Source organism: Ranitomeya imitator, chromosome 2 (assembly GCF_032444005.1).
Source record: "Ranitomeya imitator isolate aRanImi1 chromosome 2, aRanImi1.pri, whole genome shotgun sequence".
In the NCBI taxonomy this organism is placed as follows: domain Eukaryota; kingdom Metazoa; phylum Chordata; class Amphibia; order Anura; family Dendrobatidae; genus Ranitomeya; species Ranitomeya imitator.
The window spans coordinates 342,522,338-342,549,767 of NC_091283.1; the positions used below are offsets into that span (position 1 = coordinate 342,522,338).

General features: G+C 44.5%; 3 protein-coding genes across 5 annotated transcripts in view; all 3 read right to left on the minus strand.

Moving 5' to 3' along the window:
- Positions 1-4,501: 4,501 nt before the first annotated feature.
- LOC138666513 (gastrula zinc finger protein XlCGF71.1-like) lies at positions 4,502-4,825 on the minus strand. Its single transcript, XM_069754727.1, has one exon. The coding sequence runs from the start codon at positions 4,823-4,825 to the stop codon at positions 4,502-4,504; it is 324 nt and encodes a 107-aa protein (XP_069610828.1).
- Positions 4,826-4,830: 5 nt separating this feature from the next.
- LOC138666514 (gastrula zinc finger protein XlCGF17.1-like) lies at positions 4,831-12,251 on the minus strand. Its single transcript, XM_069754731.1, has 2 exons — positions 12,185-12,251; positions 4,831-5,552 (listed from the first exon to the last, which is right to left on the minus strand). The coding sequence occupies exons 1-2, from the start codon at positions 12,249-12,251 to the stop codon at positions 4,831-4,833; spliced, it is 789 nt and encodes a 262-aa protein (XP_069610832.1).
- Positions 7,830-27,430, minus strand: part of LOC138663698 (oocyte zinc finger protein XlCOF6.1-like) — a 62,473-nt gene continuing 42,872 nt past the window's right edge. For all 3 annotated transcript variants that reach the window (XM_069749998.1, XM_069750000.1, XM_069750001.1), the window contains one exon: positions 7,830-13,914. In XM_069749998.1, coding sequence (XP_069606099.1) covers positions 12,950-13,914 — 965 coding nt within the window. In that variant the 3' untranslated portion in view covers positions 7,830-12,949. The remainder of the gene's footprint in view (positions 13,915-27,430) is intronic.

Below are 27,430 nucleotides of genomic sequence, written 5' to 3' on the forward strand. Positions count from 1 at the left end.
TATAGTCTCTAACTGGGTCGCTGTGACCAGTGGGGTACCGCAGGGGTCAGTATTGGGACCTGTTCTCTTCAACATATTCATTAATGATCTGGTAAAAGGTTTACACAGTAAAATATCGATATTTGCAGATGATACAAAACTATGTAAAGCAGTTAATACAAGAGAAGATAGTATTCTGCTACAGATGGATCTGGATAAGTTGGAAACTTGGGCTGAAAGGTGGCAGATGAGGTTTAACAATGATAAATGTAAGGTTATACACATGGGAAGAGGGAATCAATATCACCATTACACACTGAACGGGAAACCACTGGGTAAATCTGACAGGGAGAAGGACTTGGGGATCCTAGTTAATGATAAACTTACCTGGAGCAGCCAGTGTCAGGCAGCAGCTGCCAAGGCAAACAGGATCATGGGGTGCATTAAAAGAGGTCTGGATACACATGATGAGAGCATTATACTGCCTCTGTACAAATCCCTAGTTAGACCGCACATGGAGTACTGTGTCCAGTTTTGGGCACCGGTGCTCAGGAAGGATATAATGGAACTAGAGAGAGTACAAAGGAGGGCAACAAAATTAATAAAGGGGATGGGAGAACTACAATACCCAGATAGATTAGCGAAATTAGGATTATTTAGTCTAGAAAAAAGACGACTGAGGGGCGATCTAATAACCATGTATAAGTATATAAGGGGACAATACAAATATCTCGCTGAGGATCTGTTTATACCAAGGAAGGTGACGGGCACAAGGGGGCATTCTTTGCGTCTGGAGGAGAGAAGGTTTTTCCACCAACATAGAAGAGGATTCTTTACTGTTAGGGCAGTGAGAATCTGGAATTGCTTGCCTGAGGAGGTGGTGATGGCGAACTCAGTCGAGGGGTTCAAGAGAGGCCTGGATGTCTTCCTGGAGCAGAACAATATTGTATCATACAATTATTAGGTTCTGTAGAAGGACGTAGATCTGGGGATTTATTATGATGGAATATAGGCTGAACTGGATGGACAAATGTCTTTTTTCGGCCTTACTATGTTACTATGTTACTATGTCTTTTTGCATTGATGAGTTCACCAGAGCTTTCTTTCTTTCTCAGGATGTACCAAATTGTAGATTTTGCCACTCCTAATAATGTAACAATTGCTCGGATGGTTTTTTTTTATGTTTTCGCAGCTTAAGGATGGCTTGTTTCACCTACATGGAGAGCTCCTTTGACCGCATGTTTACCTCACAGCAAAACCTTCCAAATGCAAGCACCACACCTCCAATCAACTCCAGCCCTTTTATCTGCTTAATTGAGAATGACATAACGAAGGGATTCCCCACACCTGTCCATGAAATAGCCTTGGAGTCAATTGTCCAATTACTTTTGGTCCCTTTAAAAACAGGGTGGCAAATGTTAAAGAGCTGAAACTCCTAAACCTTTCATCCAATTTTAATGTGCATACCCTCAAATGAAAGCTGAAACTCTGACCTTCAACTGCATCTGAACTGTTTAGTTTAAAATTCATTGTGGTAATGTCTATAACCAAAATTAGAAAAATGTTGTCTGTCCAAATATATATAGACCTAACTGTATATATACTACGTCACTGACCAATATACTACATAGCTGTGCAATACACTACGTAGCTCTGCAATACACTATGCGACTGTGTTATATACTACGTGGCTGTGCAGTATACTATGTGCCTGTGCAATATACTACAAGGCTCTACAATATACTACGTGGCTATGTTACATACTACGTGGCTCTGCTATATACTACGTACGCTGTGTTACATACTACGTAGCTCTCTTATATACTACGTAGCTATGTTATATACTACGTCGGTTGTGTTATATACTACGTCACTGTGCAATATAGTACGTAGCCTGTGCTATATACTAACTACATATTCTAGAACACCCGATACGTTAGAATCGGGCCACCATCTAGTGTGTATATATATATATGTATATATATATATCTACTATATAATTGTCTAAGGGGTACTTCCGTCTGTCCTTCTGTCTGTAACGGTTATTGGTTCGCTGATTGGTCTCGGCAGCTGCCTGTCATGGCTGCCGCGACCAATCAGCGACACGCACAGTCCGGAAGAAAATGGCCGCTCCTTACTCCCCGCACTCACTGCCCAGCGCCTGCATACACCCCTCCAGTCTGCCCTCACACAGGGTTAATGGCAGCGGTAACGGACCGCATTATGCCGCGGTGTAATGCAGTCCGTTACCGCTGCTATTAACCCTGTGTGACCAAGTTTTTTTTACTATTGACGCAGCCTATGCAGCGCCAATAGTAAAAACATTGAATGTTAAAAATAAAAAATGATTACTCACCTACGCCGCCTTTCAAGCTCCTCGCGATGCAACCGGCACGTTCCGGTCACACGGATGGTCTGGCAGAAGGACCTGCCATGACGTCACGGTCATGTGACCGCAACGTCATCACAAGTCCTGCGCACATGCGCGGAAAGGACTTGCCGTGACGTAACGGTCATGTGACCACTACACGGTCATGTGACCGCGACGTCGGCACACCCTGGGACCGGAAGATGCCGCCTGCACCCCACACAGGTGACAGTGCTACAACGCGCCTGCGGAAGGTGAGTTTATGTTTATTTTTTATAACCTGTGTCATACCTGGCTGGGCAATAAACTACAAGGGCTGTGCAATATACTACATGGGCTGTGCAATATGCTACGTGGCTCTGTGCTGTATACTACGTCACTGGGCCATATACTATGTCACTGGGCAATATACTATGTGGCTCTGTGCTGTATACTACGTCCCTGGGCAATATACTACGTCACTGGGCAATATACTATGTGGCTCTGCTGTATACTATGTCACTGAGCAATATGCAATGTAACTGGGCAATATACTACGTCACTGGGCAATATATAATGTAACTGGGCAATCTACTACGTGGCTGGGCAATCTACTACGTGGCTGAGCAATGTACTACGTGGCTGGGCAATAAACTACGTGACTCGGCTATATACTATGTCACTGGCCAATATATTACGTGGGCTGGGCAATATACTACGTGGGATGGGCAATATACAAGTCACTAGCCAATATACTATGTAGCTGGGCAATCTACTACGAGGCTAGGCAATATACTACGTCGCTGGGCAATATACTACGTCACTGGGCAATATACTACGTGGCTGAGCATTCTACTACGTGGCTGGCCAATATACTACGTGGACATACCTATTCTAGAATACCCGATGCGTTAGAATCGGGCAACCATCTAGTATATATATATATATATATATATATATATAAAAGAATGGCTATGAGTAAATATGAAAGAGTCTGGGGTCCATGACAGGACACTTCTGACCTACTATCTATACAATTACTTAGGGATAGAATACTGGACTTGCTGATACCGCTACAGGCATAGTATATTGTATTGAAGGTTAAACTAAATGGATGATATATGGCGCTTTAGAACATGCATTGAGAATTAAAAGAAAATGAAAATAGGATACATGAGACATTCCGTTGAGATATGTGGGTGGGTTGGTTATAGTTCGGGTATAACAAAATATATTTGTTTTTTTTTCTTTATTTGTATGTAATATCCAAATTAATTGTATAAATTTATGGAAAATGGTTTTCGTGGTTAATAAAAAATATCTGATTAAAAAAAAAAAAGAAGGTTGGACAATCCTATTTCCTCTTGCTTGGTCCTAGTAACACTTATACAAACCTCCCATGCCGGACCTGTTCCAGTACTGTTGGCACTTGCGTTCTCGGGCCTCATTTGAGGTTCTTACACCATGTAAGCTTTGTGGCCAATCAGCGCAAGCATCACTGTCCCTACCTTCAGACACATCAAATCTCATAAAGAAGTCAGAGAGTAGCTGGAGCCCTTGTTTCCTGTTGATGTTCAATACGTCCGAATGTGGTGACAGCGAAGCCAGCACTAATTAAGCGCAAGGCTCATGTGATGTAAAAACTTCAAGTCCCAACACCAACACCACTAGAACAATAACAGCACAGGAGCGGAGTATTCTTACTTTTATTTTATTGGGCCAAACATGAGAAATGGCAAGGGGGTGTCCTAGTATTGAACAACTCCTTTAAGATACAATTTTCGGTTAAAACATTTCCAACATTCTGAACATGAAAAAAGCTTCTCCTCTGTGTGACTTCTCTGAAGCTTAACATTTCATTTCCAAGTAAAACATTTTCCACATTAAGAATATAAAAAAGTATTCTCTGCTGTGTGATTGCTCTGGTGCTTAACAAAATTTTATTTCTGTATAAAATATTTCAAACATTCTGAAGTTCGTAAGCTTGCGAGCAGGGCCCTCATTCCTCTTGGTATCTATTTTGAACTGTGATTTCTGTTATGCTGTAATGTCTATTGTCTGTACAAGTCCCCTCTATAAATTGTAAAGCGCAGCGGAATGTGTTGGCGCTATATAAATAAAATTATTTTTATTAACATTAAGAATATAAATTAATAAAATTAAAAAAAAAGACTTTTACCCTGTGTGACTTCTCTGGTGACTAAAAAGAGATGATTTATTCACAAAACATTTTCCACATTCCGAACATGAAACAGGCTCCTCCCCTGGGTGGGTTCCCTGTTGGCTATCAGGATGGTTTTTCCAATTAAAACATTTCCCACATTCTGAACATGAAAAAGGCTTCTCCCCTGTGTGAATTCTCTGCTGCCTAACAAAATCAGATTTCTGGTTAAAACATTTCTCACATTCTAAACATGAAAAAAGCTTCTCTCCAGTGTGACTTATTTGATGCATAACAAGGTTAAAATATTTCCCACATTCTGAACAGGAAATAAGCATCTCCCCTATGTGAGTTTTCTGATGCCTAACAAAATTTGATTTCTGTGTAAAACATTTCCCACATTCTGAACATGAAAAGGCTTCTCTCCAGTGTGAGTTCTGTGATGTTTGATAAGACTTGATTTCTCTGTAAAACATTTCCCACATTTTGAACATAAAAAAGGCTTCTCCCCTGTGTGAGTTCTCTGATGTGTAAGAAGAGTTGATTTATCTACAAAACATTTCCCACAATCTGAACATGAAAAAGGCTTCTCCCCAGTGTGAGTTCTGTGATGTCTCATAAGACTTGATTTCTCAGTAAAACATTTCCCACACTCTGAACATGAAAAAGGCTTCTCTCCTGTGTGAGTTCTAAGGTGCTTAATAAAATCTGATTTCTGGCTAAAACATTTCCCACATTCTGAACATGAAAATGGTTTCTCCCCTGTGTGAATTCTCTGGTGACTAACAAGTTGTGATTTGTGGTTAAAACATTTACCACACGTGGAACAAGAAAATCTATTCTCCGCTGCATGAATTTTTTGATGTTTAAGAATAGATTTTGCGATGGGAAAACTGTTTCCACATTCTGAATGTGAAAATGGCTTCTTTGCTTTAGGAGCAGTTTGTTTTTTAATGCTTATTTTGTGACTTTGATTTTTCCCAGTAGTCGGTAATGAATCAGAAGACAGGAACTGTTTCAACAGATCAGATGACAGATCTTTCCTGTGAAGGGATGATGGTATATCTGGAGTAATGGCATTCACTTCAATCGTATCCTGTGGGATCTCAATATCATCTGATTTAAAAATTGAAGATGTCAGATGTCCCTCTGATCTCCTGCCACAGTCATCTGCCAAGAATAAAACAAATTATTATTTTTGTATAAAATAATCTTGAAATATATATTTTTGAACATTTATACTTAAACTCTCGGTAAAAATGGCAAGTTATGTAAAAACTATTTATTTATTCACCAAGATAATGACAGTTTACAGTTTAATAGAAAACCTCACAGGATGAACCAGTAGAGAATGGTGTTCAATTGTTCATTCTGCCTCCCAAATATGAAATAAAAAATCACCTAACAATGTTATGTAGGCGAAAATAATACTAATAAAAACTTCTTAGTTTCTCAAAGACTCTTGAAAAGCAACATGGCTTCCATACACCAATCCAGCAATATCCGCTCTCCCAAAGTCAAATCTCCACCTGGCATCTAAAGGTACCGTCACACATAACGATATCGTTAACGATATCGTTGCTTTTTGTGGCATAGCAACGATATCGTTAACGAAATCGTTATGTGTGACAGCGACCAACGATCAGGCCCCTGCTGGGAGATCGTTGGGGAAAGATAAGAACTTTATTTCGTCGCTGATCTCCCGCTGACATCGCTGAATCGGCGTGTGACGCCGATTCAGCGATGTCTTCATTGGTAACCAGGGTAAACATCGGGTTACTAAGCGCAGGGCCGCGCTTAGTAACCCGATGTTTACCCTGGTTACCGTTGTAAATGTAAAAAAAAACCAAACACTACATAATTACATTCCGGTGTCTGGTCATGTCCCTCGCCGTCAGCTTCCCGCATCGACTGTGAGCGCCTGTTTACCCTGGTTACCCGGGGACTTCGGGATCGTTGGTCGCTGGAGAGCTGTCTGTGTGACAGCTCTCCAGTGACCAAACAGCGACGCTGCAGCGATCGACATCGTTGTCTATATTGCTGCAGCGTCGCTTAGTGTGACGGTACCGTAAGTCTTGCAGTATGCCCAAACCACATTTAGCATCCATGTATTTGGCATTACTACAGTGTGAAGAATCCACTTAATTTACTGTGTTTCCTGGAGCACATTCTGGGCACTATGTAGTGGTAATAAAATGGTAAATGTGCAATTTTCACTTTGCAACATCCACTGCATGTTAATTTCCAGAAATTGGCTGTGGAGTCAAAATAGTCACTAGTGCTCTAGATTAATTCACAGAGGGTTAGAGTTTCAAAAATGGAGTCACTTTATCGAGATTTTTACTGCTTTGCTATTTTGTCATATTAGGCCTTCTGTAAATGTTATACTTCATCTCCTATGGAACCAGATCCTGTGACATCTGCTTCCGTCACCCTGCGCCACCTTATTCATTTTGCAGGTGGTTTTGGAACCAAGAGCTCTGGGTGGCACAGGCTTTGTCCAGAAACTAAGATTAGGGTGACTGGAACCAATAGAAAATCATCCAGTCTGGCAGTATGGGTGTGTGCTATCCAGCTGAAGTAATCTGCTCCCTGCTTCATCCAAATGGAAAGCGCCATCCTACTAAAGTTCGAAGCATAGTGCCAGAAGCTGTCAGACACAGCCTTGTTCTCCTGTGGTTCAGTCCTCTGTGCTCAGCTCCTGGCTTGTGCATTTGTTCCCTGTTGTGAGCCTGGCCCTTTTACTGACTACTCTTGTGTCTTCTGATTTTGTATTTTGTCTGCCCTCCTGGTTCTGACTCAACTACCTGACTATTCTTCCTGCCATCTCACACCACAGAACAGCAGGTAACACCACGGCCCAAGCCTAAGGGTACCGTCACACTAAGCGACGCTGCAGCGATACCGACAACGATGTCGATCGCTGCAGCGTCGCAGGAGAGCTGTCACACAGACAGCTCTCCAGCGACCAACGATCCCGAGGTCCCCAGTAACCAGGGTAAACATCGGGTTACTAAGCGCAGGGCCGCGCTTAGTAACCCGATGTTTACCATGGTTACCAGCGTAAACGTTAAAAAAACAAACACTACATACTTACCTTCAGCTGTCTGTCCCCGGCGCTCTGCTTTCCTCTGCACTGTCAGCGCCGGTCAGCCGGAAAGCAGAGCGGTGACGTCACCGCTGTGCTTTCCGGCTGGCCGGCGCTGACACAGGATGCAGGAGGAGTGCAGAGAAGCAGAGCTCCGGGGACAGACAGCTGAAGGTAAGTATGTAGTGTTTGTTTTTTTAACGTTTACGCTGGTAACCATGGTAAACATCGAGTTAATAAGCGCGGCCCTGCACTTAGTAACCCGATGTTTACCCTGGTTACCAGTGAAGACATCGCTGGATCGGCGTCACACACGCAGATTCAGCAATGTCAGCAGGAAGTCCAGCGACCAAATAAAGTGCTGGACTTACTGCAGCGACCAACGACATCGCAGCAGGATCCTGATCGCTGCTGCGTGTCAAACTGAACGATATCGCTAGCCAGGACGCTGCAACGTCACGGATTGCTAGCGATATCGTTCAGTGTGACGGTACCTTAAGGGTCCTTGTGTAAATCCAGAGCCATATAGAGGGATTAAATGGTGATGAGCAAGGAAATCCCTGGGATCTAGACAAAGGAGTTGATAGCGTCAAGCCTATTTGTGGTAGCCATCTTCTGAGCTGGCAGGGTAACATGAACAGTTCCCCCAATACATTGTGTCTTCAAACTATTCCAGCAAGATCTGCATTCAAATATCTAAATGACACTCCTTCCCTTCTTAACTCTGCCATGTGCCCAGACAGTAGTGTACAACTGTATATAGGGTATTGTCAGATTCAACAGAATTTAGAAAATAATTTGTAGGGTCCATTTGTTTCCTATTATCATTTGTAAACAATTACAAAGTTATCACCACACACGTCAGATTTGAAAAATGGGGACTGATTAGGAAAGTGGTTAAATCAGAGTATTCTGGGCTGTAACTACTGTAGTAAAAAACTGTGACTATAGATAATAACACATCAACTGATATGATCAAACTCAACAGCCTTCATCAGTAAAAAAAAATCATTAACTAGTCGTGAAACCACTCTGGGGTAATTACAGTATAAGGCTTGGTGGCTCTTGGCAATCTAAACTATCGTAAGGGCCAATATTTTCTGTCAGATGAGTTTCAAGAAGACCTATAAGACATTCAAAGAGAACTTTTTATAATAGTGCAGAGCTGGGGTGTCTTAAATTTAGATCATGGCCATTAGGCAATGGAGACTTTTTTTTAAAAACTACCAGGGAGTTGCAGACTCACATTAGTGAGGCTGGCCAATCCCACCACAATCAAACTACCATAGATAATGAACCTGTAAAGCAAAATGTATGGAATAAAACACATGTTAAATCCCCAACAACAACGTCTATTTGGGGGGAAAATTCCAACACTAAAAAGTCGCGCTGTCAAGAGTGTGTCATGCCAACCTGGGAGATCTGGGGGAAGATCACTGCATATTGTAAATTGCAGATCTTCCATTTAGCCTGTGCATTTGGATCCCGTATTAAATCAATTTGGTTATCTTTGGTGCTGTAGAGGTTAACAATCCTTTCTATGCTGGTCATAAATAAGCAGCTCCATTTCAGCTAGTTTTGATCTAGTTGTTAACTTTTCCTATAAAACATTGTATGAGAACTCGAGTAGTGGACCCCCTGGGTCGCGACTTCAGAGCCCCCGAGGACAAGCGGACCAGATAGCGCCACCCCCTGTACAGGGAGTGTTTAGGACAGGCCCAAGGAGGGTGAAGCCGCAACTGCCGGAGCCAAAGGGACAACTGTGGGCTGAACCAAAGAAGGACAGCAGACGGGAGAGAGACGGAGTCACCGAGGTGACCCGAACAGCAGAGACACAGGACGGGCAGAGGCTGCCAGGACAGAGTACTGACCGGTATGGTGAAAAGAAACATTTGGCAGGGAACGACAGGAACACAGGACTGGTGAATACGGCAGAAACACAGGATAGGCAGGCACAGCTGGAAACACAGGTCAGGCAGGAACGGCAGGAACACAGGACTGGTAGATACGGCAGAAACACAGGACTGGCAGGGACGGCAGGAACACTGGACTGGTAGGCATGGCAGGTACACAGGACTGGTAGGCACGGCAGGAACACAGGACTGGTAGATACGGCAGGAACACAGGACTGGCAGGGACAGCAGGAACACAGAACTGGTGTCACGCCGAATACGGCGATAAAAGGGGCAGGACGGCGTATTTGGAACCCGCACCTGTCCCTGCCACTATAAGGGGCTCTGGCTTTCCCTTATCTCGGCGGTACCTATGAAGGTTAGGAGGCCCGATCCGCCAGCGTATCCCTGTCTCCTATGCAGACCCTATAGTGACCCCCACTCCCCCCAAGGGAGGTGGACTGCACCAATGTATACCGATACAATAAACAGGTAAACAGATAATGAAAAGAAAAACCAAACTTAGCTTAATGCTGCAAGGCACAGCAGGAAGAAACACCAGATACAATGGACACTTCTGAAGAACAGCAGTTCCCAGCTATATCCTACTCCTGGCTTGGTCGCTGAAGAATGAAATAACACCGACAGTCAACTGATGAACCAGGTGACCTCTTAAAGGATGGAGGGAGTGGTCATCACAAGCATCAGCTGAGCCAGCAGCAATGCAGTAACATCAGCGGCCACCGGGGGGAAGAAACTGCATTAACCCCCGATGACCAGAAAGGAAAAAAGGTATTAAACTGAAGCAAACCAGATCTGCCACAAATCCAAAATTGGATCGTGACAGTACACCCCTTTCAATGAGGGGCCTCTGGACCCTCGACACTGTACCTCACCAGCAAACAACCTACAGTGAGAACGTCTCGATTCACCAGAGTTCACCTCCTCAGTCACCTGACCCTTATGTTTACGGTGGACACAGCACATTGGAGAGGACAACGTAGGCGGCACAAATCTCCAAAGCGCCGACCTGTGGAATGAATTGTGTATGGGCATTACAGAGGGTAACTCCAACTGGTAAGTCTTCGGACCGACAATGGCTGACACTCGGTATGGCCCGATTACCCTCAAACTCCAGATTCCAGTTCCACACTTCCACCTGATATTTTTGGTGGACACCCATACGTAATCATTCACACACAGGTCCGGACCTGAACGTTTATTTTCACGCATGCGTCTGCCACAAGATGGTGAACTCTTCATAGAACCGACAACAGAGGCCTCCCCCTGTGTCACCAAACTCACACCCCCACTATGCACTGAGGGAACCACCACCCTCCTCCGACCCCTCCTCCTAAGAGGTCTCTGACATACCGGGTTAGAATGGAATGATGGTAGAGTCTTGCTCCTACTCCCTTCAAACACCTCTACTGCCCCCACAGGAGAAGAAGGGGTAGGTTGTAGAAGGACGGCAGAGATCGTAGCTCCTGGACAGCAGTCCTTACACGACTGACCCCAGCCGACTACTTCTCTGGACCGCCAGTCTATGACCGGGTTGTGTTTACTCGACCAAGGGAGACCTAAGACAATGGGAGTTGGTATGTTCTCCAAGACGTTGCATGACAGGAACTCTTCATGACAAGCCCCTATATGCAAATGTATCTTGTCAACGACTTGGGTTATGCTCCCCTGGCTGAGCGGGACAGAGTCAATGGCCTGAATGCTTAGGGGTCTAGCTAGCGACCTACTCATCAGGCCATGGTTCTGGACAAAATGAGCATCCACCAAATTGACTTCTGCTCCACTGTCCACAAGCACCGGAATATTCTCAGTTACCCCACCTACAACCACCTCAGCAGGTAAGGTACACTGAGACAAAAAAATGGAGTAAATATACACTCCCTGGTCGCTTCCTTCCACACAACCAGGGGGACGTGGCTTTTTTCATGGAACATGTATCTTGGCGCGAGCTGGGCAGACATTGATAAAATGACCAGTCTGCCCACAGTAAAAACATGCCCCCACACCACGGCGAACCTCAGACAACCCCGTTTGGGAAGCAACTCCTCCCACCTGCATGGGTTCATCCACCTGGTCAGGTGTGTCCTCCTCCCTAGCAAGGACTACCGGGGGCACATTTGGTGTATGCCTCTCCCTCAAACGTCTATCCACCCAGATGGCAAGAGACATGGCGGCCTCCAATGACTTGGGGGCGGCATACTGTACCAGAGTATCTTGTAACCTAGGGGACAGACCCTGCACAAAATGGCTCCTAAGGGCCGGGTCATTCCACTGTGTGTCAGTGGCCCACCTCCTGAACTCTGAACAGTACTCTTCCACCGGCCGACCCCCCTGCTTGATCTTACGGAGTCGGGATTCCGCCAAGGAGACGCCATCCGGGTCACAACATACCAGCGCCAGAGCTGCAAAAAACTCGTCCACTGACCATAGAGATGGAGAACCGGGCGGCAGGGAGAAGGCCCAGGATTGGGGATCACCCTTAAGAAGGGAAACAATGATTCCCACCCGTTGTTCCTCACTCCCTGATGAACGAGGGCGGAGCCTGAAGTATAACTTACAGGCCTCCTTAAAAACCAAAAATTTATCTCTCCCACCAGAGAACCTGTCAGGAAGAGATAACTTGGGCTCAGGTTGAGCATTTACCTGGCCCGAAGCCCAAAACCCCACCAAATGTTGCAGCTGCTGCACCACCTCACCATGCAGCACCTTAAACTCGTCGGTGAGGACCTGAAGCAGTTGGGCAAAGTCCTGCATTTGAGCCATGGTTCACCAGAAAAAATGTGATGGTCGGTGTTAATGTCACGGCGAATACGGCGATAAAAGGGGCAGGACGGCGTATTTGGAACCCGCACCTGTCCCTGCCACTATAAGGGGCTCTGGCTTTCCCTTATCTCGGGGGTACCTATGAAGGTTAGGAGGCCCGAGCCGCCAGCATATCCCTGTCTCCTATGCAGACCCTATAGTGACCCCCACACCCCCCAAGGGAGGTGGACTGCACCAATGTATAACTATACAATAAACAGGTAAACGGATAATGAAAAGAAAAACCAAACTTAGCTTAATGCTGCAAGACACAGCACAGCAGGAAGAAACAACAGATACAACGGACACTTCTGAAGAACAGCAGTTCCCAGCTATATCCTACTCCTGGCTTGGTCGCTGAAGAATAAACTAACACCGACAGTCAGCTGATGAACCAGGTGACCTCTTAAAGGATGGAGGGAGTAATCATCACAAGCATCAGCTGAGCCAGCAGCAATGCAGTAACATCAGCAGCCACCGGGGGGAAAAAACTGCATTAACCCCTGATGACCAGAAAGGAAAAAAGGTATTAAACTGAAGCAAACCAGATCTACCACAAATCCAAAATTGGATTGTGACAACTGGTAGGCACGGCAAGAACACAGGACTGGTAGGCACGGCAGGAACAGATGATTTACTTACAAAACATTTCCCACATTCTAAACAGGAAAAAAGGCTTCTCCCCTGTGTGAGTTCTCTGATGTACAATCCCCTGTGTGAGTTCTCTGATGTACGATAAGATTTGATTTATCTGTAAAACATTTCCCACATTCTGAACAGGAAAATGGCTTCTCCCCTGTGTGAGATCTCTGGTGCTTAACCAAATCTGATTTCTGGTTAAAACATTTCCCACATTCTGGGCATGAAAAAGGCTTCTCCCCTGTGTGAATTCTCCAGTGGGTATCGAGATGTTCTTTCTGGTTAAAACATTTCCCACATTCTGAACATGAAAAAGGCTTCTCCCCAGTGTGAGTTCTGTAATGTCTCGTAAGACTTGATTTCTCAGTAAAACATTTCCCACACTCTGAACATGAAAAAGGTTTCTCTCCTGTGTGAGTTCTAAGGTGCTTAATAAAATCTGATTTCTGGCTAAAACATTTCCCACACTCTGAACATGGAAAAGGCTTCTCCCCTGTGTGGATTCTCTTGTAGCCATCAAGATGTGCTTTCATGTTAAAACATTTCCCACATTCTGAACATGAAAATGGTTTCTCCCCTGTGTGAATTCTCTGGTGACTAACAAGTTGTGATTTGTGGTTAAAACATTTACCACACGTGGAACAAGAAAATCTATTCTCCGCTGCATGAATTTTTTGATGTTTAAGAATAGATTTTGCGATGGGAAAACTGTTTCCACATTCTGAATGTGAAAATGGCTTCTTTGCTTTAGGAGCAGTTTGTTTTTTAATGCTTATTTTGTGACTTTGATTTTTCCCAGTAGTCGGTAATGAATCAGAAGACAGGAACTGTTTCAACAGATCAGATGACAGATCTTTCCTGTGAAGGGATGATGGTATATCTGGAGTAATGGCATTCACTTCAATCGTATCCTGTGGGATCTCAATATCATCTGATTTAAAAATTGAAGATGTCAGATGTCCCTCTGATCTCCTGCCACAGTCATCTGCCAAGAATAAAACAAATTATTATTTTTGTATAAAATCATCTTGAAATATATATTTTTGAACATTTCTACTAAAACTCTCGGTAAAAATGGCAAGTTATGTAAAAACTATTTATTTATTCACCAAGATAATAACAGTTTACAGGTTAATAGAAAACCTCACAGGATGAACCAGTAGAGAATGGTGTTCAATTGTTCATTCTGCCTCCCAAATATGAAATTAAAAAAATCACCTAACAATGTTATGTAGGCGAAAATAATACTAATAAAAACTTCTTAGTTTCTCAAAGACTCTTGAAAAGCAACATGGCTTCCATACACCAATCCAGCAATATCCGCTCTCCCAAAGTCAAATCTCCACCTCGCATCTAAGCCTTGCAGTATGCGCAAACCACATTTAGCATCCATGTATTTGGCATTACTACAGTGTGAAGAATCCACTTAATTTACTGTGTTTCCTGGAGCACATTCTGGGCACTATGTAGTGGTAATAAAATGGTAAATGTGCAATTTTCACTTTGCAACATCCACTGCATGTTAATTTCCAGAAATTGGCTGTGGAGTCAAAATAGTCACTACTGCTCTAGATTAATTCACAGAGGGTTAGAATTTCAAAAATGGAGTCACTTTATCGGGATTTTTACTGCTCTGCTATTTTGTCATATTAGGGCTTCTGTAAATGTTATACCTCATCTCCTATGGAATCAGATCCTGTGACATCTGCTTCCGTCACCCTGCACCACCTTATTCATTCTGCAGGTCGTTTCGGAACCAAGAGCTCTGGGTGGCACAGGCTTTGTCCAGAAACTAAGATTAGGGTGACTGGAACCAATAGAAAATCATCCAGTCTGGCAGTATGGGTGTGTGCTATCCAGCTGAAGTAATCTGCTCCCTGCTTCATCCAAATGGAAAGCACCATCCTACAAAAGTTCGAAGCATAGTGTCAGAAGCTGTCAGACACAGCCTTGTTCTCCTCTGGTTCAGTCCTCTGTGCTCAGCTCCTGGCTTGTGCATTTGTTCCCTGTTGTGAGCCTGGCCCTTTTACTGACTACTCTTGTGTCTTCTGATTTTGTATTTTGTCTGCCCTCCTGGTTCTGACTCAACTACCTTTGGACAGCACGGCTGCACACACTCCAATTGATTGGGCTTCTTATTTAAATGTGAGTTATTGACTACAGCACCCACTTCCCCTGACGAAGCCGCTGTGGCGGCGATACGCGTGGGGCTCACACACCCTACCCTACCCTGCCTTATGCCGTTCACATTTAGGCACTGGCTTCTATTTGACTTTGTGTAGTCGATATATTTTTGGGTTCCAGCCTGCCTTTTTTCTCCCCGCCTCAGATGAGTATGCTGGGCATTATATTGCCCCCCTCTGTAACTATAGGCTGTTTTTCCTTGTTATCTGCTGGGCACTTTACTTCCAAACCAATTAGTAGATTTGATACGGACATCCTTTTTACAAGGTTTTCTTTGCTCTAGCTTTTCCAATAGGGGGCTTATGGTTCTTTGCGCCTATGATCTCTTATGCCCTAAGCATATATGGATGCGTTTCCCTTTCAACTAGGGGGTATTATTTCATCTATAAAAGGTGACGTATATTATGCTGACCCATTGTATTATGTTTCATGTTGACTTCATATTTATTTGTAGGGCATTTGAATAGGGGTGTTTTTTTAAACAATTGGTACATTTTAAATGTTTTTATATGTTTTGCTGTGATGTTCAATAAACATTGTGTTATTTTTCTACTTTCTATGGTTGTGCGGACCTGTTTCATAGTCCATTCTGTTTTCTTTTTTTGGTCTGACTCAACTACCTGACTATTCTTCCTGCCATCTCACACCACAGAACAGCAGGTAACAACACGGCCCAAGCCTAAGGGTCCTTGTGTAAATCCAGAGCCATATAGAGGGATTAAATGGTGATGAGCAAGGAAATCCCTGGGATCTAGACAAAGGAGTTGATAGCGTCAAGCCTATTTGTGGTAGCCATCTTCTGAGCTGGCAGGGTAACATGAACAGTTCCCCCAATACATTGTGTCTTCAAACTAGTCCAGCAAGATCTGCATTCAAATAACTAAATGATACTCCTTCCCTTCTTAACTCTGCCATGTGCCCAGACAGTAGTGCACAACTGTATATAGGGTATTGTCAGATTCAACAGAATTTAGAAATTAATTTGTAAGGTCCATTTGTTTTGGAGCGCCCCCCAGGACACAGGGCCGCGGGATACTCGGTACCGGTCCTCTCTGTCTCGGTCCTGGGGTTGTCACGGTGGCTGGGTGGTCCGTGACCCTGCTAAGGAACGTCCAATGAAAGGTGATGCAAGTTTTTCAAGGTTTCGTGATGCCACCTGTGGTATTTGGTCAGGGTGACCGACGCTGCTAGGGGGGTCCACTGGGATGATGTTATGGCAGCTAGATGGAATACCTTCCCACAGGTGAAGTAGATCCCCATCCCACAGGTGAAGTAGTTCCATAGGGCTTCCCAGTAGTGTAGGTGGTGATGATGCGAGTCTCTTTACTTTTTTACTGAAGGCTTCGGGATCCACAATCCAGAGCACTGTTAACAGGGCTGGCTGAGACCGGCCGGTCCGAAGGCACATCCAGAGTTCCCTTTTCAGGTGGAAATCAGTGCCTACCTACTAGCGCCTGTGTATTGTAGTCCTTCCCTGCTGAGCACCACGGGATAGTCCTCACAACTCTCGTATCAGTTCTTTCTCTTCTCCGTCCCCCAGATAATATGGCTAACACCGGTATGACGGGTAGGCTCGGAGCTATTCTGGGACCCTAGAGACGCCCCTCTCCACGTTTGCCCCCTATGTCTGCTTAGGTGATTTAAGGTAGACAGCCAACCTGTAATCAACTGTCCTGCTGCTGTTTGAAGTAATGCTTGGAGTCAGTTACTTCCTCGGCGTTCCGGCCACCGGCTACGCGCCTCAGTAGGATGTTGCCGATCTCGGGGCACGACTCCTACTGGTTCTATCTCCTTGTGCTGTGATCTCGTTTCTCACTTCTCCACAATATACTTTCTTCTTGTCCTTGCAGCGCCCCAGAGACCTGGTCGTTGCAGTAATGTCGCTCTGCCGCTAAGGGGAGGATGTTATGTCTGATTGCACTAAAGGAGTTCACCTGACCAGGTATCACCAGCACACATTACACTTCACACTCCGGCCACTAGGGTGAGCAAAAGGTTTTATTTATTAGGCCACTCCTCACACTGGTAAAACTAGGGGTTGGATAGGAAGTTAGAGAGAAGCTGGCTGGGTTTTGCCCAGGCAACATCCCGTGACAGGGGGTGTTGCGGGGTTAGATTCAGAGGGGTCCCTGTCAGGCGTGGGAACCTGGCAGTGACTTAGCGACAAGGACAGATTGTTACAGAGCCGCGCCTGCACTACCTTGCGGCGGCATCTAAAGAAAGGACACGAAGCGAAGGATATTGTGGACAGTGAGAAACGAGATCAAGCACAAAGGAGAACCAGTAGGAGTCGTGCCCCGAGAACGGCATCATCTTTCTGAGGCGCGTAGCCGGTGACCGGAACACCGGGGAAGTAACTGACTCTATGCCTTACTTCAAATACCGCAGGACAGTTAATTATAGGTTGGCTGTCTACCATACATCACCTAAGCAGACATAGGGGGCAACCGTGGAGAGGGGCGTCTCTAGGGTCCCAGAATAGCTGCAAGCCTTCCATCAAACGGGTGCGTCCTAGCCATAACAAACTTGGGGGACGGAGAATAGAACGAAGGAGAAAGAACCAGAAAGAACGAGAACAGAAGTTGTGAGGACTATCCCGAATGCTCAGCAGGGAAGCACTACAACACACAGGCGCTAGTGGTAGGCAACGATTTCCACCTGCAAAGGGAACTCTAGATGTGCCTTCGGAACGGCCGGTCTCAGACAGCCCGGTTGACAGTGCTCTGGATTGAGGATCCCGAAGCCTTCAGTAAAAGGTAAAGAGACTGCAACCCTGTGTCCTCGTTATTGACTGCACCTCACACCATCACCATCTACACTACTGGGAAGCACTGGGGACATACTTCACCTGTGGGAAGGTATACCATCCAGCTGCCACTAAATCACCCCAGTGGGCCCCCAAGCAGCGTCGGTCGACCTGACCGAATACCACAGGTGGCGTCACAAACACCTAACAACCTCCATCACCCTTTTATTGGACGCCCCTTAGCAGGGTCACGGACATGGGTCCAGCCACCGTGATAACCCCAGAACTGAGACAGAGAGGACCGGTATCGAGTACCCTGTGGCTCTGCGTCTGGGGGCGCTCCATCCTTCCTTAGGATGCCGCCGCAAGGTAGTGCAGGCGCGGCTCCGTCACGTTCTGTCCTTTCTGCTAGGTACCTGCCAGGAACCCACCCCTGACAGGACCTCCCTGGAGCTCTTCCAGGTTGCTTTCTCCCTCACTTCCTATCCAACCCCCAGTTTTACCAGAGTGTGAGGAGTGGCCTAATACATAGTGCCTTTTGCTCCCCCTGGTGGCCGGAGTGTGAAATGTAATGTGTAACTGTGATACCTGGTCAGGTGAACTCCTTTAGTGCAATCAGACATAACATCACTCCCCTTAGTGGCAGAGCGACATTACTGCAACGACCAGGACTCTGGGGCGCTGCAGTTTCCTATTATCATTTGTGAACAATTACAAAGTTATCACCACACACGTCAGATTTGAAAAATGGGGACTGATTAGGAAAGTGGTTAAATCAGAGTATTCTGGGCTGTAACTACTGTAGTAAAAAACTGTGACTATAGATAATAACACATCAACTGATATGATCAAACTCAACAGCCTCCATCAGTAAAAAAAAAACTAACTATTCGTGAAACCTCTCTGGGGTAATTACAGTATAAGGCTCGGTGGCTCTTGGCAATCTAAACTATCGTAAGGGCCAATATTTTCTGTCAGATGAGTTTCAAGAAGACATATAAGACATTCAAAGACATTCACTTTTTATAATAGTGCAGAGCTGGGGTGTCTTAAATTTAGATCATGGCCATTAGGCAATGGAGACTTTTTTTTAAAAACTACCAGGGAGTTGCAGACTCACATTAGTGAGGCTGGCCAATCCCACCACAATCAAACTACCATAGATAATGAACCTGTAAAGCAAAATGTATGGAATAAAACACATGTTAAATCCCCAACAACTACGTCTATTTGGGGGGAAAATTCCAACACTAAAAAGTCGCGCTGTCAAGAATGTGTCATGCCAACCTGGGAGATCTGGGGGAAGAAGATCACTGCATATTGTAAATTGCATATCTTCCATTTAGCCTGTGTATTTGGATCCCGTATTAAATCAATTTGGTTATCTTTGGTGCTGTAGAGGTTAACAATCCTTTCTATGCTGGTCATAAATAAGCAGCTCCATTACAGCTACTTTTGATCTAGTTGTTAACTTTTCCTATAAAACATTGTAGGAGAACTCGAGTAGTGGACCCTCTGGGTCGCGACTTCAGAGCCCCCGAGGACGAGCGGACCAGATAGCGCCACCCCCTGTACAGGGAGTGTTTGGGACAGGCCCAAGGAGGGTGAAGCCGCAACTGCCGGAGCCAAAGGGACAACTGTGGGCGGAACCAAAGAAGGACAGCAGACGGGAGAGAGAAGGAGTCACCGAGGTGACCCGAACAGCAGAGACACAGGACGGGCAGAGGCTGCCAGGACAGAGTACTGACCGGTATGGTGAAAAGACACATTTGGCAGGGAACGACAGGAACACAGGACTGGTAGATACGGCAGGAACACAGGACTGGCAGGGACGGCAGGAACACTGGACTGGCAGGAACAGCAGGAACACAGGACTGGTAGGTACGGCAGCAACACAGGACTGGTAGGCACGGCAGGAATACAGGACTGGCAGGGACGGCAGGAACACAGGGCTGGTAGGCATGGCAGGAACACAGGACTGGCAGGGATGGCAAACAGAGACGAGTTAAGACTGAGTCAAAGCGGGAGGAGCAGAGACTGGAGCCAAAGAACCTAAGGTGACGCCAGCAAGGAGCCAGCGAACGCAATAGAGGCAAAGGCATCTTACCTGGACAGATGCTGGGAAGAAGTACCCGACGGGCACCGCCATATTGAGGGCGGAGCCACCGGGTCACGACCTCCCAGAAGCCATAGTGGTTAAAGGAGTGCGGCTGCGCATGCGCGGACCGCAGAAAGGACGAGTGCCCGAGGGGCCAGAGGAAGGAGAGCGAGAAGGAGCATCGGGAGCGCGCTGGCCGGACAGGTAAGTATTAGGCGGCGTAACACATTGCCAGTCTCTCTCTTTCCTACCAATGAAAGCTCTGCTTTCTTGCTCTTAGGAGACGCTGTACTGAATAGGAGTTCGTTGTTGCTACTGAAGATTCGTCTTTCTGTGCTGTGTGCTAAAGCTAAATAGTTGAAGCTTGGAGTTGTGGCATTCTGTAGATTGTTCCAGTACATTGCTACGGAGAGTAAAACTAATCCCAAACTGTTCTTCAACTATATCAACAGTGAAAGAATAAAAAGTGAAAGTGTAGGCCCCTGCACTCTGATTCAGACTCGGCTGCACCATCCGGTCTGTCCTTCTGGGTCCAGCTGCCGAGTGTCCTTCGGTCTGTCCTGGAGTGGCACCTGGTGTTCATCAGGAGCCAAGTCTAACCTCACCATCAGAGGCTATAGTGAACAGTCCTGTGCTCGCTTAGTCACGCCCCTCCAGGTTCTCCGGGGTCCGAGGCACAGTGGTTCCACAAACCATGTCCGTGACACACATTGTCCATGTCAGCTAGTTTGTTTACTTGTAAAACAGGGGAGGAAAAACTATGCAAATAGATCACCATTCTTCCTCTTTCAAAAAGCATTCTCATGTAAAGACATTTGTTAACTATAAAAAGAGAGAAACCTCCAGATATACAGAACAAGACCTACAGATAGCGAAGAGATCCAATCCACCAGAGACTCTCTACAGGACAGCAGCCAAGACATCATTGCTCCATCATGAGGGACACAGATTTGTCATTCTACAGGATGTCAGCCTAGGAGACCTCAGCCCCGGCTGCAAGAATACAGATCTGCTCCACTGAACCATGGATACGTTTGTGAAATCCAGGAATGAAAGCCACCGGTCGCCTGGTGCCATGCAGATATTCAGAGAAGCCAGGTTGTGCCCTCCAGTCAAATAGCATTGTACCTGAGTGGGTTGTCATCTTATTAAGCTTGTCATTACAATCTCTCTGTGCGTGTCACAGGTGGGGTAGTGAGCCCTGAAAGATGAAGCCAGGTTGTGACCCTCCAGTCAACTGGCTTTGTACCTGAATGGAATGTCTTCCTCCTAAGCTTGTCGTTACCTCCTCTCTGTGTGTGTGCCACAGGTGGGGTAGTCGGCCTTGGAATATCTAAAGTAACAGCTGCTCTTATCCTGGTGAGTCAGCAGAAGGGTGAGACTCTGTAATGTGCACCATCTTGGGTATTTCGCTGGGACTATTCTAAGTGTTATCTGCATGTTTTGTGGTTCAATAAAGCATTGCTACACTGTTTTACCCTCACCCTGTGTTGTCTGAGTAGAGTTATGCCCACGGTAAAAGGAGAGCGGGCGTTCGGAGGGATGATCCCTGGTCCATGCGGTTTCAGCTAGCGGACCAGGGCACCCGTTGACCCACTGTGTCACCACATTATGGTGGCAGCAGTGGGATACGACTCAGCCCGGCAGAACCAAGGAAGATGCAGGGGACTGGTATTCTCAGACACCGTCCAGGGCTCCACAATCAGGTAGGTAAACAGACCCAGAAAACCACTGATGAGGCATGGACAACATGTAACAGACTCCACTATATCCAACCCCACCAACTCTGCCTTGGGAAGAGTACCAGAGTGGATGTATAACCTAAATATGAAACGACAACTACAAGAGCTGTGCCAGCTTCGATGGAATTAACGGGACTTAATCCAAAAATTACGGAATTAAGAGGATGCCATGTGTGGACACAATGGATAGGCGTCATTTCTCTTCAATTACGTGTGCAGTTTCTTTTCGCAAGGAAGACATGGAATATACTCTGAGGAAACTGGATGATACAAAGTTTTGTCGTCATGAAGGTCAGACCTCTTACATTCGTGACTGTCCTTAACCCCTTTCTGACATTGGACGTAATAATCTGTCCATGTGTCCTGGGCCTATTTGACGCACCTCTCCCAGCACTTTAACCACCGAAAAGCTGCGATCGAATGCTGACAGTCCCTCTGTCTTTGTACTGGAGAAACTGCAGCGTGATGCGGGGTTGCCATGGTGACCGGATGTCGTCACGACATTTGGGTCACCAGAGCAAGTAAAGTTGCTATATCACGTGCAGTGCATGTTCAACAACTTTCTAACTTTCTCTGTCAGTGCAGAGATGACAGTTTGTACAGCATGTGGATGCTACACCCCCATGCTGCAGAAGCGATCAGCCTACAAAAAGGTAAAACATTTTTTTTAAATAGTTGTAAAAATATTTTAACAAAAACTCTAAAATGATAATAAAAAAACCCAAAGATATCCATAAACAAAATATTTGTATGAAAAAAAACAATAAAAGTACACATATTTGGTGTTGTCGAGTCCGCAACGATCTGACCTATAAAACTGTCCCACGACCTAACCACTTTAGTGAACACCATGAAAAATAAATAAAAACAATGCTTTATCATCATACCGCTGAACAAAAAGTGGAATAAAATGCGATAAAAATGACAGATATAAACATGTTACCGCTGAAAACATCATCTTGTCCCGCAAAAAACAAGCAGCAATACAGCTCCATGACGTTATAGCTCTCAGAATAAAGCAATGCAAAAATAGTTAATTTTTCTATCAAATAGTTTTTATTGTGTAAAAGCCTGAAGAATAAAACTGCGTTATCAATTTTACCACATATGTAACGGCAAAAACCCCCTCAAAAAAATTGCTGGTTTTTGTTCATTCTGGCTCCCAAAAATCAAAATAGAAAGTGATCAAAAATCTCATGTGCCCAAAAATTATACCAATAAAAACGTCAACTCATCCCACAAAAAACAAGCCCTCACGTGACTCGGTGGGCCAAAATATGGAAAAATTATAACTGTCAAAATATGGTGCTGCAAAACAATTTTTAGCAATAAAAAGCGTCTTTTAGTGTGACAGCAGACAAACAAACACCAGATATAAATCTGGTATCGCATCGACCCGAAGAATAAAGTTGCCTTATCACGTATACCGCAAGAGGAAAGGCGTAAAAAATAAATAAAACTAATTCTTCTCCTGCAGTTGATTTTTTCATTCTTCCTCCCAAAGATCGTAGTAAGGCTCGGCGCACATTTATCCTCTGCTCTGTGTTGAGCGCGCCGCTTACACCGGGATTTCTGTGTAAATGTCTGAAATACGTTATTCCAGCAAAACCTCTGGCGGAAGATTCCCTATAATGAGGCAGATGGAGGCACTGTGGATGCCGTCTAACCTGTTATCCGGCGATGTCTGTCTTTTTAGGTGTGCATAAAAGTGCTGTCGGCCACGGTTTTGTGCACTTCTGAAAAGAAGGATACAGCTAAACAGAGGCCAGACGGAGTCCACAGTAACTCTGCTGCGTCATTATAGTGAATGGATCCCTCGGGGGTTTCATCTGAATCGCGTCACTCAGAGTATTAGATGGAAACCCAAAATGTAGTTGGCGTAGAGCGCCAGATAAATATGATCTCCAACGTTATGTAAAATGTTCCCAATAAAAGCTGCTACTCAATCCACAAAAAAAAGCAAGCCCTCACTCAGGTCTGTCATCTGGTAAGAGAAATATAGGGGGCTTCCAAGTTACTGGTAGTAGAAAGGCTCTGGAAAAGCAAAATGGCTGCATAACCCTCCAAAGGAAATTCAGCAAATTCTGTGCTACCAAATCCAAATGCCCCCTGCCTTCTGAGCCCCACAGTGTACCTAAACTACATATAGCGTGCAAATGTTTGGCATTTTTTAAGCAATGAGAGCCTGCCGTACTGCTCACTACAATGGCAGTTTGCAATTTTCACTCGGCAACATTCATTGCAGCTTCTGGAAAATACCCATGGAGTCAAAATCGGCACTACACCTGTAGATAAATTTCCAAAGGGGTAACATTTCCAAAGTGGGGTCTCTTGAGGGGGGATTCTGCTTTTCTAGCAATTAGGGGCTCTGTTTATGGAATCTGCAAACTCTTCTAGGAAAATCTGCACTCCAGGAGGCAAATAGCGATCCGTTCCTCCTGAGTCTCTCTGTATGGCTAAGAAGTAGTGTACAGTCACATATGGGGTATTGCCATGTTCAGTAGAAATTGTGCCATTTTTACCCACTTCTTTTGTGAACATTTAAAGTCTGGGGCTAAAACTAAATTTTTATGGTAAAAATGTAGTTATTTCTTCTTCAATGCTCAATAGTATAAAATTCTGAGACACACCCATGGTGTTAATAAGATCAATGTACCCCTACATTAATTCACTGAGAGGTGTACTTTGTAAAATGGGGTCACTTATGGGGTATTACACAACAAAATTTGAGGTCCATTTTTTCCTGTTACCCATGTCAAAATAAAAAAAATGGATCTGAAGTAATTTTCTTATGAAAAAAAGGTAAATGTTCATTTTTTTTTCCACATTACAAAAATTAATCTGAAGCACCTGAAGGGTTAATAAACTTCTAGAATGTGGTTTTGAGCACCTTGAGAGGTGCAGTTTTTAGAATGTTGTCACTTTTGGGTATCTTCTATCATATAGACCCCTCAAAGTGGCTTCAAATGTGATGTTGTCCCTATATAAATGGTTTTGTAAATTTTGTTGGAAAAATCGATGGTCTACTTTTAACCCTTATAACTTCCTAACAAAAAAAAATATTTGGTTCCAAAATTGTGCGGATGTAAAGTAGACATGTGGGTAACTTATTTATTAACTATTTTGTGTGATATACAGTACAGACCAAAAGATTGAACACACCTCATTTAAAGATTTTTCTGTATTTTCATGACTATGAAAATTGTACATTCACACTGAAGGCATCAAGACTATGAATTAACACATGTGGAATTATACACTTAACAAAAAAGTGTGAAACAACTGAAAATATGTCTTATATTCTAGGTTCTTCAAAGTAGCCACCTTTTACTTTGATGACTGCTTTGCACACTCTTGGCATTCTCTTAATGAGCTTCAAGAGGTAGTCACTGGGAATGGTCTTCCAACAATCTTGAAGGAGTTCCCAAAGATGCTTAGCACTTGTTGGCCTTTTTGCCTTCACTCTGAGGTCCAGCTCACCCCAAACCATCTTGATTGGGTTCAGGTCTGGTGACTGTGGAGGCCAGGTCATCTGGCGTAGCACCCCATCACTCTCCTTCTTGGTCAAATAGCCCTTACACAGCCTGGAGGTGTGTTTGGGGCAATTGTCCTTTTGAAAAATAAATGATGGTCCAACTAAACGCAAACCGGATGGAATAGCATGCCGCTGCAAGATGCTGTGGTAGCCATGCTGGTTCAGTATGCCTTCAATTTTGAATAAATCCCCAACAGTGTCACCAGAAAAGCACCCCCACACCATGATACCTCCTCCTACATGCTTCACGGTGGGAACCAGGCATGCAGAGTCCATCCGTTCACCTTTTCTGCGTCGCACAAAGACACGGTGGTTGAAGGCAAAGATCTCAAATTTGGACTCATCAGACCAAAGCACAGATTTCCACTGGTCTAATGTCCATACGTAGTGTTCTTTAGCCCAAACAAGTCTCTTCTGCTTGTTGCCTGTCCTTAGCAGTGGTTTCCTAGCAGCTATTTTACCATGAAGGCCTGCTGCACAAAGTTTCCTCTTAACAGTTGTTGTAGAGATTTGTCTGCTGCTAGAACTCTGTGTGGCATTGACCTGGTCTCTAATCTGAGCTGCTATTAATCTGCGATTTCTGAGGCTGGTGACTCGGATAAACTTATCCTCAGAAGCAGAGGTGACTCTTGGTCTTCCTTTCCTGGGGCGGTCCTCATGTGAGCCAGTTTCTTTCTTGATGGTTTTTGCCACTGCACTTGGGGACACTTTCAAAGTTTTCCCAATTTTCGGTTTGACTGACCTTCATTTCTTAAAGTAATGATGGCCACTCGTTTTTCTTGGCTGCTTTTTTCTTGTCATAATACAAATTCTAACAGTCGATTCAGTAGGATTATCAGCTGTCTATCCACCAGACTTCTGCATAACACAACTGATGGTCCTAACCCCATTTATAAGGCAAGAAATCCCACCTATTAAACCTGACAGGGCACACGTGTGAAGTGAAAACCATTCCCGGTGACTACCTCTTGAAGCTCATCAAGAGAATGCAAAGAGTGTGCAAAGCTGTCATCAAAGCAAAAGGTGGCTACTTTGAAGAACCTAGAATCTAAGACATATTTTCAGTTGTTTCACACTTTTTTGTTAAGTATGTAATTCCACATGTGTTAATTCATAGTTTTGATGCCTTCAGTGTGAATGTACAATTTTCATAGTCATGAAAATACAGAAAAATCATTAAATGAGAAGGTGTGTCCAAACTTTTGGTCTGTACTGTATCTCTGCGTTTTAAAAGCATTTAAATTCAAAGTTGGAAAATGTTTACAATTTTTGCCAAATTTCCGTTTTTTTTCGCAAATAAACACAAGTCATACTGAAGAAATTTTACCATTATTTACAATATGTCATGAAAAAACAAGTAAAGGGGTTAAAGACATGCTGTGGACTGTCCCTCCATAAGTGGTGAAGGATGATCGGAATCCTATCACGTCTGGCTAATTAAGATGGGGAAGCAATGCGGGGACACAGCATTTTATCTTAATTAACAAGATGTCTATTTTCAGCAAGCCAGGTGGAATAGAGTGTTATCTATATGTTGACTTTTGAATGTATGTGTTTTTTCTTTGGTTGGGCAAGAGTCTGAAATGTTGACTCTATTTTCATGCAGGGTTATTGAATAATGATCTTTGCTGATATGCAATTGACATATTGTCCAGGCCAGCTATTTTGTTGAATTGTAAAACAGAGGGAAAACTATGCAAACAGATCACCGTTCTGCCCTTTAACCTGAGAATGCTGGTATGAAGGACATTTGTTAACTATAAAAAGGAGAGATACCTCCAGATATACAGAGGAGACCTCAAGACAGCCAAGAGATTCAGAGAACCAAAGACTCTCTACAGGACAGCAGCCAGGAGACCATGGCTCCATCACGAAGGACGCAGATTTCTCATTCTACAGGATGACTGTGACACGAGTCACTATAGTAAGTATTAGTCCCAGAAGTGGAGAGAGACTACAATATCAGATAGTAAAAATATATACTACTTACAGAAGTAGGTAACAGGAGGTCAAATAATCCGAGGTCAGGTCCAGAAAATGGCGCAGTACAACATGGGGAAGTTAAGGGGAAGACAAAATCAAATTCACAAGCCGAGGTCAGGAAAGGCATAAAGACAAGGCAGTTTTCAGGGAGCAGGCACAAGAATAGTCAGGTCACAAGCAAAGGGTCAAAGTCTGGGTAGGAAATCAAGTCAA

Excerpts from the sequence above, each read along its gene's own strand:
- LOC138666513 (XM_069754727.1), bottom strand. The coding sequence starts at position 4,825 with ATGCTTATTTCCTGTTCAGAATGTGGGAAATATTTTAACCTTGTTATG.
- LOC138666514 (XM_069754731.1), bottom strand. The coding sequence starts at position 12,251 with ATGGCTCAAATGCAGGACTTTGCCCAACTGCTTCAGGTCCTCACCGAC. Across the intron at positions 5,553-12,184 it reads CGAGTTTAAGGTGCTGCATG|ATATACCATCATCCCTTCAC; the intron begins GTGAGGTGGTGC and ends CCATTACTCCAG.